This window comes from Phyllostomus hastatus, unplaced genomic scaffold, assembly GCF_019186645.2.
Source record: "Phyllostomus hastatus isolate PE091 unplaced genomic scaffold, TTU_PhHast_1.1 phas_contig_40, whole genome shotgun sequence".
NCBI lineage: Eukaryota > Metazoa > Chordata > Mammalia > Chiroptera > Phyllostomidae > Phyllostomus > Phyllostomus hastatus.
In genome coordinates, this window is record NW_025333872.1 from 14,977,435 (window position 1) to 14,994,374 (window position 16,940).

At 38.8% G+C, this 16,940-nt stretch overlaps 1 protein-coding gene across 2 annotated transcripts in view; it reads left to right on the plus strand.

Annotated features, from left to right (window-relative positions):
• The window catches only part of EFHC1 (EF-hand domain containing 1), a 71,155-nt gene that overhangs the window by 30,610 nt on the left and 23,605 nt on the right, over positions 1-16,940 (plus strand). For both annotated transcript variants that reach the window (XM_045843609.1, XM_045843610.1), the window contains 2 exons: positions 7,627-7,847; positions 15,580-15,720. In XM_045843609.1, the coding sequence (XP_045699565.1) occupies positions 7,627-7,847; positions 15,580-15,720 (362 nt within the window). The remainder of the gene's footprint in view (positions 1-7,626; positions 7,848-15,579; positions 15,721-16,940) is intronic.

A 16,940-nucleotide genomic window follows, 5' to 3' on the forward strand; every position in this document is an offset into this window, starting at 1 on the left:
GAGTAATCTTTTTAAAAAACTAATTTTATTTTAATTATTATTCAAATATAATTTTCTATCTTTTACTCCCATCCCATCCCACCCACACAGCCCTCCCCTCCTCCCTCCCATTTCTACCCACCCCTAGTTTTTGTCCATGTGTACTTTATACTCGTTCCTGTAAACCCTTCCCCCTTTTCCCCTGAAATTCCCTCCCCTCTCCCCTCTGAACACTGCCAGCCCGTTCTCTATTTCAGTGTCTTTGGTTACATTTTGCTTGTTTCTTTGTTTTGTTGATTAGGTTCCTGTTAAAGGTGAGATCATATGGTATTTGTCTTTCACCACTTGGCTTATTTCGCTTAGCATAATGCTTTCCAGTTCCATCCATGCTGTCACAAAGGATAAGAGTTCTTTTCTTTCTTTCTTTCTTTCTCTTTCTTTCTTTCTTTCTTTCTTTCTCTCTCTCTCTCTCTCTCTCTCTCTCTCTCTCTCTCTCTCTCTTTCTTTTTCTTTCTTTCTTTCTGCTGTATAGAATTCCATTGTGTAAATGTACCATAGTTTTTTGATCCATTCATTTACTAATGGGCACTTAGGTTGTTTCCAACACTTGGCTATTGTAAATTGTGCTGCTATGAACATTGGGGTGCATAGGTTCTTTTGGATTGGTGTTTCAGGGTTCTTAGGATATAATACTAGCCGTGGAATTGCTGAGATAGCTGTCAAAAGGCAGATCTATTTTTAGTTTTCTGAGGAAATTCCATACTGTTTTCCATAGTGGTTGTACCAGTCTGCAATACCACCAAGAGTGTACTAGGGTCCCTTTTTCTCCACAACCTGGAGAGAGTAATCTTGAATGTAGGTCCTTGCCTTTCATGATTTGAATACTTCTTTCCAGCCCCTTCTTGCTTGCAAGATTTCTTTTGAGAAATCAGCTGATAGTCTCATGGGAACTCCTTTGTAGGTAACTGTCTCCTTTTTTTTTTTTTTTGCAGCTTTTAAGATTTTCTCCTTATCTTTAATTTTGGGTAATGGAATTATGATATACCTTGGTTTGTACTTCCTTGGGTCCAACTTCTTTGGGACTCCCTGAACTTCCTGGACTTCCTGGAAGTCTATTTCCTTGGCCAGATTGGGGAATTTTACTTTATTCATTGGTTTTTCAAATAAGTTTTCAATTTCTTGCTCTTCCTCTTCTCCTTCTGACACTCCTATGATTCAGATGTTGGAACACTTAAAGTTGTCCCAGAGGTTCCTAAGCCTCTCCTCATTTTTTTAAAAAATTGTTATTTCTTAATTCTGTTCTGGTTGAATGTTTATTTCTTCCTTCTGTTCCAAATCATTGACTTGAATCCCAGTTTCTTTCCCTTCACTATTGGTTTTCTATATTTTTTTTATTTCACTTTGCATACTCTTCACTTCTGCCTCTATTTTACATCCATACTCAATCATTTTTGTGAACATCCTGATTACCAGTGTTTTGAACTCTGCATCTGATAGGTTGGCTATCTTCTCATTGCTTAGCTCTTTTTCTTGAGTTTTGACTTGTTCTTTAATTTGGGCCATCTTTCTTTGTCTTGGTACACCTGTTATGTTGTAAGGAACGGAGCCTTAGGTATTCACCAAGGCAGGTTATCCACTTCACTACATTGTGGTGTTGTCTGTGGGGGAGGGGTCCAAGAGGGAACAATGCTGCTTTCTTAGCTCTTGCCCCACTTTCAGTCACTTCCCCCGCTACACACAAGCAAATTGGGCCCTTCTGGTGCTGATTCCCTGGTAGGTGTGTTTGTGTATGTTCTAGGACCCTGTGGGTGTCTCCAAAGAACTCTCCTGTGAGGCTGGGAGTTTCTCCCACTGCCACAACCCCCACAGGTTTTTAAAGCCAGAGGTTTTGAGGCTTTATTTCCCTACACTGGAACCCTGGGTTATGCAGTCTGTCTCACTCCCCCATTGTTCCTCCTGACTTATCTGCACACAAATGTAGGACCACCTGGTCTGTCAGCTGCCACCTTGCTGCATATTCTCACCACCCTGGCTGCCTGTCTCCTCCCCTCCTACCCGTCTGAATGAATGTTTCTTCTTTAATTCCTTGGTTATTGGACTTCTATACAGTTAAATTTTGTGGCAGTCCTGGTTGTTCTTTTGTTTGTTTGGGTTTGTGTTTTTTTGGGGGGGGGTTAAATTTGTTGTTGTCCTTCTTTTGGTTGTGCAAAGAAGCATAGTGTATCTATCTATGCCATCTTCTGGCCAGAAGTCTAGATTAACTGTTCTTAAGTCACTTCCAGTGACTAGGGAGGGAAGTCACAGAAGTACACAAAGCATAAACAATAACATAAGTGTATATGATTACCTGATTATATAACTTAGACATGTCATCTAGACAGAGCTCAGAAGAAGAGATGTAAGCTAATATGAATAAAGAAGACTCTGTGGCAGAACTGGGATTGGACCCTGATTTAGAATGGCAGAGAAGAGAGAGAAAGAGCAATTTAGAGAGAAGAATAAGAGCAAATGTTGGGAAGTAAGAATAAGTATGGCATGTTTGGGGTTGTTCAAGAGACAGTGACTAGGCAGAGAGTTTGTGTTGAACAATAATAGGAAATTATGGGAGTATGTTTCCAAAGTTCTCTCCACCAGGGTCTCCTTTCAAGTAAAGATAAATCAAAATTATATACTTTATTATGCATGGAGTTAAAATATCTAAAAGTTCTAATTTTATGCATTCTAAAAGTTCTTTGTTGAAGATAATTGCAGGTTACCAGTATATGGTAGGTAATGCCAAAAGAAGTGTATTTGGCTCACCAGAAGACTTCTACTATTCAGCTGTTGAACCCAAGTGCCTAGGTTCTGAAAGTCTGTTCAGTATCCTTTAAAAAGGCTTTCATTCTTTGATCTTGCCTTTTCCAGGATAAATACATATGTCAAACAACATCATAATTTACACAGTAAATATGTGCAGCTTATTGTAGTAAATTATACCTGAGGAAATTTGTAAAAATATAAATCCATGCCCACATATATCATAGTCAAATTTAAGAACACCCAATTCAAAAAGATGGTAAAAGCAGCCCCCAAGAACAAATTTACCCATACAGAACAGCAGTTATAGTGACAGCTTATTATCAGTAGCAACTGTGGTCACGAGAAGAGAGTTTAATAATATCCTTAAAGTGTGAGAAAAATAGAATTTAATATATAGAGAAACTCTCTTTCAAGAAGAGGGTGAAATGCATCTCCAGGCAAACAAAACAGATTTTACTAACAACAGATCCTTAGTAGAAAAATTCTTGAGTTCACTTCAGGTAGAAAGAAAATGACTCCAGAAGTAAGATCTAAGGTATAAGAAGTGATAAATAAATAAAATGAAAAAGTGTGATAAAGCTGAATGAACATTGAGTATACAAACTGAAGTAACAATGTTGAATTTGTGGGGATTAAAAATATCAAGGTAGAAATAAATTGTATGACAATATGGCATAGGAGGGGATAACATTTAAAAACATTTTAATTAAATTTATTAGTAAAATTTGTTAATAACAATGTATAAGTTTCAGGTGTGCAATTCTATAATCTATGTTCTGTATATGGAGTGCTTGCCATTCAAAGTCTAGTTTCTTTCCGTCACCGTGTATTTAACCTCCTCACCCCCCTTCATCCTCTCCTACCCTACTTCTCCTCTGGGACCTACCATACTTTTGTTATCTATATTATGAATTTCCTTGTAAAAAATAGAAACATATTCTGAAACAGTTATTTTAAGAACATACTTAAGATATAGGGACATACAGAGGTCAAAAAAGATGCATAAGCAAATAGCAAAAGAAAGACTATTAGTATAATACAAATAGATTTTAGGACAAAAAAACTGCTAGAAATAAAGAGGATCATTACATATTGTAAGAATTGTATTTACTAGGAAAATGTAATAATTCTAAACTTGTATGCAGTTAATAACATGGCTTCAAAACATATAAAGCAAAAATTTATAGCACTATTATGCAGAGAATGAACAAATCCATCAAAATAGTGGGAGTCATTAAAACATTTCTTTTAATAACTATTAAAAGAGACAAATCAATAAGCATATATGTGAACAATATAATTATGAATATTCATTTAAGCAATATGTAAATACATCAAAACCTGGGGAATTTCCCATTTTTCCCTTTTTTAACATTTTGCAATTTTTATTTTTTTATTTTTTTTATTTTTTAAAGATTTTATTTATTTATTTTTAGAGAGGGAAGGGAGGGAGGGAGAGAGAGAGAGAGAGAGAGAGAGAAACATCAATGTGCGGTTGCTGGGGATTATGGCCTGCAACCCAGGAATGTACCCTGGCTGGGAATCGAACCTGGGACACTTTGGTTCCCAGCCCGTGCTCAATCCACTGAGCTACGCCAGCCAGGGCTGCAATGTTTATTTTTTATTTTTTTTATTGTCATTCTATTATAGTTATCCTAGTTTTTCCCCATTGCTCTCCCTTGCCCCACCCATCCCCTGCTCCCACAGTCAATCCCCACCCTGTTGTCCATGTCCATGCATCATTTACGCTTGTTCTTTAACTAGGACCTTCCCTTTCTTTCCTCCCTTATCCCCCGCCCTCCTCCTCTGTCAGTTTGTTCTTTGTTTCCATGCCTCTGGTTCTATTTTGCTGATTTGTTTGTTTTGTTCATTAGGTTCCTATTATAGGTGAGATCATATGGTATTTGTCTTTCACCACCTCACTTATTTCATTTAGCATAATACTCTCCAGTTCCATCCATGCTGTCACAAAAGGTAGGAGTTCCTTCTTTCTGTCTGCTGTGTAGTATTCCATTTTGTAAACGTACCACAGTTTTTTAATCCACTCACTTACTGGTGGACACTTAGGCTATTTCCAGCACTTGGCTATTGTAAATGGTGCTGCTGTGAACATTGGGGTGCCTAGGTTCTTTTGAATTGGTGTTTCAGAATTCTTAGGCTATAATCTCAGCTGTGGAATTGCCGGGTCAAAAGGCAGTTCCATTTTTAGTTTTTTGAAGAAATTCCATACTATTTTCTACAGTGGCTGTGCCAGTCTGCAATTCCACTAACAGTGCCCTAGGGTTCCCTTTTCTCCACAACCTCGCCAGCACTTGTTTGTTGATTTGTTAATGATGGCTGTTTTGACCAGTGTGAAGCAGTATCTCATTGTAGCCTTAATATGCATCTGTCTGATGACTAGTGATGTCAAGTGTCATTTCATATGCCTATAGGCACTCTGTATGTCCTTCTTGGAAAAGTGTCTGTTCAGGTCCTTTGCCCATTTTTTCATTGGACCCTTTGTCTTCCTGGTGTTGAGTCACATGAGTTCTTTATATATTTTGGAGATCAAACACTTGTCCGAGGTATCACTGGCAAATAAATATATTTTCCTATATGTTTGGTACCCTTTTCATTTTGATAATGTTTTCTTTAGCTATGCAGAAGCTTTTTAATTTGATGTAATCCTATTTGTTTTCCATTTATTTAAGTACAAATATAACACATAACTGATCATTCTTAACACATTTTAAAGAATGGGCACCTTATACAATATTTCCTGACTTCAAAACAATGAAACTAGCATTCAGTTTTGGAAATGTAACAAAAAAATATGTAGACATCAAAAATCACATTTCTAAATAATCCATGAGTAAAAAGAAAACTCAGAAAATACTTAGAACTGAATGACAGCAAAAATTCCCTCCAATCTTTTAGATACATCAAAGGTGCTACTTGGAGGAAGATTCATAGTCTTAAGTGTTTATTTAAGAAAGAAGAAAGACTGAAAAAATAAGGTAGGCATTCTTAAAAAGTTAGAATAAGAGTGACAGAATGAATCTAAAGAAATTAAAATGGAGGAAATAATAAAATAAGAGCCTGAAAATGATGAAATTGAAAACAAAAGTAATAGATTTATCAAGTTAAAAGTTGTTTCTTTGAAAGGACTAATAAAATGACAAATCACTGACAAAATTTATCAAGGGAGAAAAGAAAGAATTCACACATATACAATATTAAAAATAAAAAGTAGGCAATAGGAATTAAACAGAAAATATGGGAATAATACTAACAGCCTTATGCCAATACATTTGAAAACTTTGGTGAAATGAGCAGATTTTTAGGGAAAATTAACTTGTTCAAGAAGAGATAAAAATCAAATGTGTTTAGCATTAAACAAATGGAATCAGTTAAAAGTGTTCCTACAAATAAAACATCCAGTCTAGATAATTTTTCAGTTTTGCTAAATATTTTAAGAACATGTAATTTAAAGCTTAATACAAACTCTTTCATCGAAAAGAAAAAGAACCTAATTCATTCAAAATGACCAGTAAAATCAGTAAAATTAAAGACACAGTGAGAAAAAGAACTACAGTCTTTCACTCATGAACATATTTGTAAAAGACCTAAACATAATATCAGTAGGTGAAATACAGCATTATATGAAAAAGACAATTGCTGAACAAACAAAGACAAATGCATACACACACACACACACACACACACACACACACACACACACACCAGATCTCCTGGAACATTGTTTACTGAGGGAAATTCATGGAGTCACGAGTTGGGTACCCCATTACCCATGACTTCATGGGGTATCTCAACAGGCTCTAGTAGGGTTAGGCACTGGACACTGGGAGGAGGGACTTTTAAGATACACAGCTGAGAAAATATCAACCTTTCTTTTAGTGTGATGAAGTACTGGAGTGCACGCCTTTTTGTCTGATATAATAAAGCCTTAGCCTCCTTCCCTACATTCCCTTCTTAGCAATTAATAGGAGGTTACCAGCCTATTTCTCATGCCCCCTGAGATCAGAGTTCTGTGGCCAGGCTTTGTGGTTAAAGCTGTACAATGTGGCCCATTATCAGAACTGACTATCTTATGGTTTCCATGGAGGCCAGGCTACAGGTGTCAGCCTTAAACAAGTCAATCCTTAGTTCTCATAAAACAGTGTGACAAAACTGGATTTATTCCAAAAATGCAAGTTTCATTTGATATTGGAAAATTGTGTTGATTCCCCAGATGTGTGAATTACTGTAATCATCAAGCTGACTGTCCCTGCTTCTTGCCATGGGACTAGGTCAGGTTGTCCTAAGAGCAGTGATCACAATCGAAGTAAAACCATCATCTGTGTGATTGTTAGTATCTGTCACCCCAAACAGAATGTTGTCTTCACCGAGGCAGGAACGTTATTGATGTTGTTAGTTGTTGTAGTCTCAGTATTTAGTGGCATACCTAGTACATGATATATGTGGTCACTAATAGTTTGTTGGATGAAGGATTAAATGGGTGGGAGGTTGAACTCAATGACTCGGATTCGACCTATATCTAATACTCTACAGAAGGACATTTATTCTTTCCTCCAGGGATGATTCTTTCTGAACATTAATTCTGCGAAGGTTAGTGACCTGCAGTGATAGTTGGAGCTGAATATGGGAAAGAGACTTTACAGAAACCATCTGGGATACTGTTTATGTGTCCTGCCAACAGATGGAAATACACAGCATTATGTTCTTCTGGGAGTGTAGAGGAGGCCCTGACTTTTGACCACACTCCCTCAGGTTCTCAAGAATGCCTTGCTGTTGTGTGTCCCATCTTCATTCCTTCCTCTTTCCTCCCTCTCTGCTATAATGTGTTAGAGACCTTCCCCCAGTGTGTGCTGGAAATCTCTGATCAAGAGGTGTTGGAATGGTATACTGCCAAAGACTTCATCGTTGGGAAACCACTCACCATCCTCGGGAGAACTTTCTTCATTTACGATTGTGATCCATTTACACGGAAGTATTATCAAGAAAAGTTTGGAATCTCTGATTTACCACGTATTGATATAAGCAAGAAGGAACCACCTCCTGTGAAACAGGTAATGGAACACTAGTTCTGGGTGTAGGCAGAAAATTAATCTTTTGATTGGCAGAATAAATTACTATATCCATCCATATAATTAGAAGACTGTAAGACCGGTAATAGAGAGAGAGAGAGAGAGAGAGAGAACAACTGTGTATGTTAACTTGAAAAATGTCCATAACTTTCTTAAGTGAATGTGTATACATGATTTGGTGCTATTTTATAAATTACTGTTCACAATATCTGCTTATGTATACTGAGAAAAAGGACAGGATGAATATCCACCTGCACCATTAACACCATTTAATTTGAAATGTGGGAAGGCAGTGGGAAAGGACAAGGGACCTTTGTTTTATATTCTATGTGGTTTTATGTTCTCTTTTTATACCAAACCTTGTATTACTTTTATAATATTTTTCATTTTAATTGTTTGAAAAGACATCTTTTAAAATTCCAGACCCCTAGGGCATTTCATTGTTTCTTGCCTTTTTATTAAACCCTTTGACTTAAAAATTGGTTGATAGCAAAGCAAAAAACAGTTAATTGAAGATGTTGGAAGATGACTTTCTTTCATTGCAACATAGCTTTCCTTAGAATCACATTGAACCAGAAAATTAGTTCAGAGTACCACAGAAGTCCACTCTGATCTGAGAGAAAGTTCGTGGTGCTTTTAATGCACTGAAATAGTAAACTGATAAATTTGAGCCTTCATAGTGGCTCAACCACATTAATGAGTTTCAAATGAGAATCACCTGTTTTAAAAATTACACGTTATACAACAAATTCAAGAAGTATCTGAAGTACTGAGGTATCACAGTATCATGGACTAAAAGCACTGATGTTTTTCTACCTCTTCAGGTTGGGAGCCCCTTATACCACCTCTCTGTTGCCCATGTATGATGTAGGGTGTTAATACATCTGGCTCATCTCCATGTTGCCACTGTGTGTGTAAAACAATGTCTTGGGCTCTTTCTTTTCAAAAGAGAGCCATGGATAGAAGGATGGAATTAACAAATTGCTGCAGCCAAGGCCCCTGCCTTCTTTTCATCTGCTGCCTGTGCTGCGTGCACGTGGTCTCCGCTGTGCTGAATCATGTGTGGTGCTGCAGGTGCCGCATCCTGTTTCACTCCCTGGACTTTTTTTTTAAGAATCCTTTTATATATATTCTTTTTTTTAAGATTTTATTTATTTATTTTTAGGGAGGGAAGCAGGGGGAGAGAGAGAGAGAGAGAGAGAGAGAGAGAGAGAGACATCAATGTGCGGTTGCTGGGGGTTATGGCCTGCAACCCAGGAATGCACCCTGGCTGGGAATCGAACCTGGGACACTTTGGTTCCCAGCCCACGCTCAATCCACTGAGCTACGCCAGCCAGGGTACTCCTCGGACTTTTGCTAATGCTCTTCTGCCTGCTTAAACCACTTTCCCATCATTTTTTCATATGGTTCTTTTTTTATTCTTCAAGACTCAATGTAGGCTTTCTCTCTTCCAAGAGGGCGTCTCTGAAGCTGCAGGCAGACTGGCCACCTCCTCTGTGTTCCTGGGGTGCTCTGTGCCTCTCCCTACTAATACTTCTCTATTATGTTAAAACATCTGTTCATGAATCTTCTCTACTAGACCATAAATTCCTTGCGGGCGGGGACTACATTATGTATATCTTTGTGTGCCTAGCACCTGACCCAGTGCCTAGCAAACAGGAGGTATGCATACAGTATGTTTCTTAAACTAGGCTGAAGAAGATTGCCTGTGAAGTATGTACAGTCATACCTCGGTACTCCTCGGCTTCAGAACTCATCAAACCAGGTGCCCGTCATATTTGGATGAGAGGAAAGTGTTGCAGCACTCAGTGCTTGCTCGGGACTCGTCACACGTACTAGAACTTGTAGGAGTCACAATGCCACCCTGCAAGAGTAAATCCTTCCTCACTTGGTACTCATTGTTTTCAGCACTCATCATGAGTTCGAGAACCAATTAACAAGGAGTACCGAGGTACCACTGTATTTGCATCCCCAAAAGACAGGTGATATCTTTAGGACCAAGGTTTTGTAAAAACAATTACAAAGAAGAATTTGGAGTTAGGTATGCTGTGTGTTCCCAGGGGTCAATAAAACTTCTGGAAGCAAGTGTAGGTGGTGATTATACAGTCATGTGCCACATGATGATGTTTGGGTCAGGTATGGACCACGTGTCCAACAGTGGTTCTGTAAGATTATAATGGAGGTGAAAAATTCCTATCACCCAGTGATGTCATAAGTGCGTTTGTGGTGATGCTGGTATAAACAAACCTGTGCTGCCAGTTGTTTAAAAGTATCGCATGCACAATTATGTACAGTACATAATACTTGATAATGATAATAAGTGACTGTTACTGATTTATATATTCACTATACTATGATTTTTATTATTTTAGAGTACACTCATTCTGCCTATATAAAAATGTCTGTTGTAAAATGCCACAGCAGCCTGTTATGTTTTGTGTTCACTGTATCTCTTGACTGCATCATTTTCTCTTGTGATGAATTTAATGTTGTGTTATTTTGTTCATCGTGGCCTCTAAGCATACAATCTACTGCTAATGTGGCCAGTAAGAGGCCACTCCAAGTGACTGATCTGGAAACGAAATAAAAAATTACTAAATATATGAAGGTAGAAAATTAGTGATGGTTACAGCTCTGGCTGCAATCTTGAAGAACAAGAACAAAGCTGTGAAACCAACAAAAATTTGAGAAGGTCCTATGTCAGACGTGGAGAAACTATTAATGACCTGGATTGAAGATCAGACACAGAAGCGCATCCCTTCCAGCTCCGTGAGGATCACAGCCAGAGCAAAATGTTTGTTTGTGATATTGAAAGAAAAGGCTGCTCCCAACTATAATGTGAATTTACTGCTAGTTCTAGGTGATGCAGATGATTCAATTTAATTATTGTTATTTATCATATAACATGAAAGTGAATGTTGAGTCTGTGAGTGTTGATGCAAAGTTCACTGAAGAATTTTTGGAAACCCTAGATTTTGGAAAAAACTCTAGGTTTCAGCTGATTGTGGAAAAAAATTACCTGCCAAAGCAAATATTCAGTATGAATGAAACCTCCCCATTCTGGAAGCAGATACCTGAAAGGACTTTCATCTATCAGCAGGCCAAGTCAATGCCAGGTTTCAAGGTTTTCAAGGACATGATAACAGTCTTGCTCTGGGGCAATGTTGCAGCTACAAATTGAAATCCTTTGTGATCTAGCACAGTGAGAACCCCAGGACCTTTAAACATACCAGTAAATCATGCACTGTCAGTGTACTATGGGAGCAGTAGGAGGTCATAGATGATCTAGCTCCTCTTCCAAGATGCTGTCTTGAATTACAGTTATTATGCTAGCAAAATGGAGAAGTACCTTTTGGAGAATAACATAGAGACATTGCTTATTGATAATGCTCCTGGACATCCTCCTTTTATTGGTAACTTTCATCCCAATATCCAAGTGGTATTTCTCCCTCTAACACCCTCTTTTTGATGCAACCAGTGGATCAAGGAGTTATAGCCATTTTTAAGGCCTACTACCTGAAGAGGACCTTTGACCAAGCTATTGCTGCAAGTGAGGGAGACAGACACTGAGAAGACTGACACAATTCCGGAGGGACTGCAGCATCTGTGACTGCATCAAGAACTTTACTGGAGCTTAGGGTGAGGTCAACAAGAAGTATATGTATGGCCTTCATAAGAAGACACTCAAGAGAGTCATCCATGACTTCAAAGACTTTGTGAAGAATGAGGTTAAAAAATCAACAAGACTGTGGTGTGGATGATGATGACATTGAGGAGCACCTAGACTTGGCTCCTGAGGAGTTAATTAATGAAGAGTTGCTGGGACTGGATCTGGAATGGGTACATGAAGAAGAGACAAGAGAAAAGGAAACTGCAAGAGGAGAAGAAGAACCCCCAAGAAAAATCACAGTGAAGAGTTTAGCAGAAGCTTTTGCAGACCTCAATAAGCTTCTTTAAAAGTTGGAAAACCTGGACCACAACACCAAAAGGTTTTCATTAATAGAGAGGAATGTTCATGGTGCCTCATCTGTTTATAAGCAAATATATGATGTAAAAAAGAAACAAACCAAGCAAACCAGCATGGACATATTTCTGAAAAGAGTGACACCTCCTCAGGAAGAGCCTCAGGCAGGTCCTTCAGGAGGGATTCTAGAAAAAGGCATTGCTGTCACAGGAGACGACAGCTCCATGTGTGCGACTGTTCCTGACCTTCCAGTGGGACAAGATGTGGAGGGGAAGACAGCGATACTGACGACCCTCACCCTGTGTAGGCCCAGGCTAATGTATGTGGTGTGTCTCAGTTTTTAATAAAAAATTAAGTTTTGAAGAAATTTAAAGATAGAAAAAGCTTATATTAATAAAATAAGGATATAAAGAAAAATGTTTTTGTATAGCGGTACAATGTGTTTATGTTTTAAGCTACGTATTATTACAAAACAGTTGAATTTTTTTTTAATTCAAAAGTTCATAAAGTAAAAAGTTTACAGTAGGTTAAAATTAATTTATCATTAAAGAAAAATACATTCTTATAAACTTAGTGTAGCCTAAGGGTACAGTGTTTATAAAGCCTACGACAGTGTACAGTACTGTCCCATGCACTCACTACCCACTCACTGACTCACTCAGAGCAACTTCCAGTCCTGCAAGCTCCATTCTTGGTAAATGCCCTCTACAGGTGTACCATTTTTTATCTTTATACCATATTTTTCCTGTACCTTGTCTGTGTTTAGAAATGTTTAAATACACAAATATCATTGTGTTATTTACCACTGTGTTATTACAATTGCCTACAGGATTCAGGACAGTGACATGATGTACAGGTCTGTAGCTAGGAGCAATAGGCTGTTCCATGTAGTGTAGCTGCCTTGTTGGCTATACCTTGCAGGTTTGTGTGCGTGTGCCCCATGATGTTCACACAGTGCTGGAATCACCTGACGGTGCGTTTCTCAGAGCGTATTTCTGCCATTAAGTGACACATGAGTGTACCTCCTGCTCTCAGTTTGTTTTTTCACCTGATAGAATTCCTTACCAATGAATGTGCTCATTAAGAATTATAATGAAAACCTAGCCTCACTCTCAAATTTTTTGGCAACATTTGATGGAGTATATAAGAAAAAATACTATGGGAACAGATCTAGATTTTGATCAAACAAACTGTTCCACCACTTTAGATTATAGATAAGTATAGTATAAGATAGCAGTCCAAGAGACTTGCCAGAGGTCATATTGCGAAGTCCAAGGATGATTCTATTAAACGTCAAGGAGTTTTACCTAACTGGGAGGTGGGATGGGGAGGGGTTGCAGCAGAGAGGTGCAACTTTTGTAGTGTGGCTTTGATCTGTCCTTTGAGCTGATAAAAGCTTTTCAGTCCTAGAATACTTCTCCCCATCCATTCTCATTACCATAGTCTTTTTTCTTTTAACCTGTCTTCCAAAGAGAGAAAAGGAGGAAAGGTTTGGATAGAGAGCAGAGAGAAGTGAACACTGTAGATTTTGGTTTGCTTGTTTTGCCCTATCTCTGCCACTCTGTATAATAAAACTAATTCTACCTCCATACATATGGCACATTAATTATAGTGTTTTGGTCAGGTTTTTTTCCCAGCAAATTATGACAAATGATTATATTACAAATAAACTCTCTCTGCCTACATGAAAGTCTGTGTTGGAAACGAGTGGGAGAGCTCCACTTACCCAACAGCAAATAGTTTAGCTCTCCTTAGTCTTCACACTCAGTCATGTAAGTCCTGAATGACATCGTAAAACAGGGATGGGGTGCTACACCCGGTCAGAGGGGCTGAGCTAGACTCGCAGGGGTGTCCAGTGTCTCTGGGCCATGCTGGAAGAACGAGTTGTCTTGGGCCACACATTAAATACATTGTAACACGTAATCACAAAAAAATCTCATAATGTTTTAAGTAAATATACGACTTTGTGTTGGGCCACCTTCATAGCCATCCTGGGCTGCATGTGGCCCACAAGGCTTCAGGTTGGACACCCCTGAGCTAGAGCCAAGCTAATCATCAGGGACAGAAGTGGACATGAAGTGCATATATCCAATTTGAGAATCACATTTGTAGGTCAGGCTGGTCTGCTAGATTGGGAATAAGTAAACATGGGCACAATGGCCAGAGGTGTTCTAGCTCAGACTGGCTCCCATATGGAGACATGCTGCTGGGGAAGAGGAAGAAACCAGGACTGGAAGAACTAATCTGCTATGTAGCTGGCCCCTAAAAGCAGTATATGAGGGACTGTGGGACTCACACTTGGTGTATACATGCTTTGTTAAGAAAGCCTGGGCAGAAACTCTGGTGGGTGGGTCATATGAGCAGGAGTATCTAGGAGTGGTAATGTCCGTAGTCAGAGGAGTGGTTCATCTAAGTTGAAACAGGACCCAGGCAGTAGCTTGGAGTATGGCATGAAAGCCTGGTGCCAGGACTCCAGGCATACGGGCTGAAATTTAGGGAAGGTTTTCATTACAAGCAGGGCAAATGAGGTGCGACTCAGGAAAAGCAGGTAGAAGCCTGTTGAAACACAAAAGGAATTTGAGAGGAAGGCGCTCAGAGGCTTGCAGCTACCTCCCTATTTTGAAATTCCTTAACTTCCACCCCCATCCCCTAGCCAGGTTGCTGTCCTTGGGTGATGATGTGGATGCATTTCTGCCTAGGCTCGGGAGTAATGCAAAGCTTATTAGTATTCAGTGTCTCACCCCAGGTCCCTCTGGCCATGGCAACTTGTATATTCATTGAGCAGTGGTGTTTGTAGTAAATTAGGTCATTGCCCACCCACTGGATCCATTAGTCACGTTCCAGCCATGGCGATCACATTACTACAGCCCTGGAAAGTGGGTCCAGGACCCGTGTTCCAATCACCACACCTTGAATGAACATAGCAGTCACTGGTTGAAGGTGCATCCTGTTTCAGATGGACCAGGAAACATATAGACTAATTTGTTAAAAGTGCCAGAATATAATTCATAAAAAGATTTGGGGAAGGTATCCACAAGTGAAAAGCAAGGTGCAAGCTGAGTTTGCTAAGAAAGCACAGCAAGAAGGAGTCAGAAGGAAAGAACTCCGCTGCATTCCAGCTAGCGCTGCTGAGAGAGAGGAAACCGGCCTCTAAATGACCTAAGTCTTGAGACAGATCCTAGCACCTTAGAGTGATGCTTTCAGCTCTTCATGGAACCTGAATGAGAAGTACAAACTCATCCTATACTTCTACACTACTTACCAAATAACCTTTGCATCTGAAATTTGTCGAGTGTTTTCCTTAACTAGGAAAGAAGAGTTTTGTGTGAACAAGGAATTTGAATTCTCTGTAAGTATAATTGTCATCCCTCTTCTGTGAGGCAAAACTCAAGAAATAAAGATATTAGAAATATGGAGGTAAATAGGAAAAATGAACCAAGTCACACTGGGATGATCACAAGGGCCAGGACTGGGCCTGGAGAAGGGCCTGCTTTGGCAGTAAGGGGTCAGTGGGCCTCAGCCAGTTTCACTGTGGCCCTGAGACTCACTTGGCAGCATCATCAGTCATGCCTATGAGGATGATCATGGTACAAAATCTATAAACAAAGGAAAGGAATATGTGGTGTGTTTTTTATGACTATATTTCTTCTAAATATTGTAATTTCTTTTAAATAAATGTTTTCTAGATTTTTTTGTAATTCTTAATACAAATAGCATCTTCCTTACTTCTTGTTTCCTGTATTTCTTCAGGAATTACCTCCCTACAATGGTTTTGGACTAGTTGAAGACTCTGCTCAGAATTGCTTCACTCTCATTCCAAAACCTCCCAGAAAAGATATTGTGAAAATGCTGGTGAATGATAACAAGGTGCTTCGTTATTTGGCTTCACTGGTGAGGATGATTTTTATGTACTAAGGTTCTATTCTGTCTCAGTACCATGCCTCTAGGCAGGCTGGATGGTATGAATTAAGTATGGTGCCCCTGACCTAAGACCTAGCTCAAGGCCAATCTCCCACAAAAATCTTTCTTAGATCATTGATTTGCCTCTACTCCTCAAACATTCATAGACCTTTCTTGCCTTGTTTACTAAGTAGTTTTGAAAGCCCAACTTGTATTCAATTTATTTATGTGTCTGTGTGCCCCATCCAGGGTGCTGATTTCCTTGAGGGTAGGGATTTATGTCTTACTACCTTTTAGCATCACCTGTCATGTCTAGCTTGATGTATTTTATATTCATCAAATGTAATAACTGGAATTATTTACTGACACCAGTTGAACGGATGTTGCCTTTGAGAAGGCACACAGCTAGTGGTTGGGAGCACAGATCTGGAAACATAGATTCAAATTTGCATATTTCACTCACAGTCTGAATTACTTGAGGCAAACTACTGATAGAAATTCAAAGGATAATGTCTTGAAATTTTTTAAAAGTATAGAGAAAGGAATAGAAGCACTTTATTTAGAATTATGGACATAAATAGCAGAAATTGAAATAAGTTACTTGTGGGGATAAGAATTGGGAGTTGGGAGGGGTGGGTCAGATGACTTTTTAAACTAAGGCAGACTTTGGAGAAACTGTGGGTTTGGCTCCAGACCCCGCAATAAAGCAAGTGTTGCAATAAAGTCAGTTGTAAACATTTTGCTGGTGGAGGGTCTTGCTTTCAAGCTGTGAGAAAGCACAGTAGCACAAGGTGTGCCTGTATGTAGTACATGTATGCGAAAAATAAAAATTAAATAAAAACAGTTAACTAATATGTTTTAGAAAATGTTGAACAAAGCTTTAAATAAAAAAGGGGATTCATTAACAACTGGAACACTCCATACCATATGAATTCTGGTTAAGGAAGGTTTTACATTATGATTAAGTTCTTTGAGTTACCATGAAAATTCAGCAGGCTTGTGGAAATTTGGTGCAGTAACTACAAACACCTGGATGGCAGGGAGCATGTCTTCCTACACTTTGTAGGTTCTCAATAACTATTGGCTGAATGGGTAAATGAAGTTAGTTACACATGCGCTATCCAAGAGTTAGGCAATATAATATTATAACCATTTTATTGTTCAAAACAAGAATTAGAGATGCTAAGAGATCTCAGTGCTGCTCAGGCAGA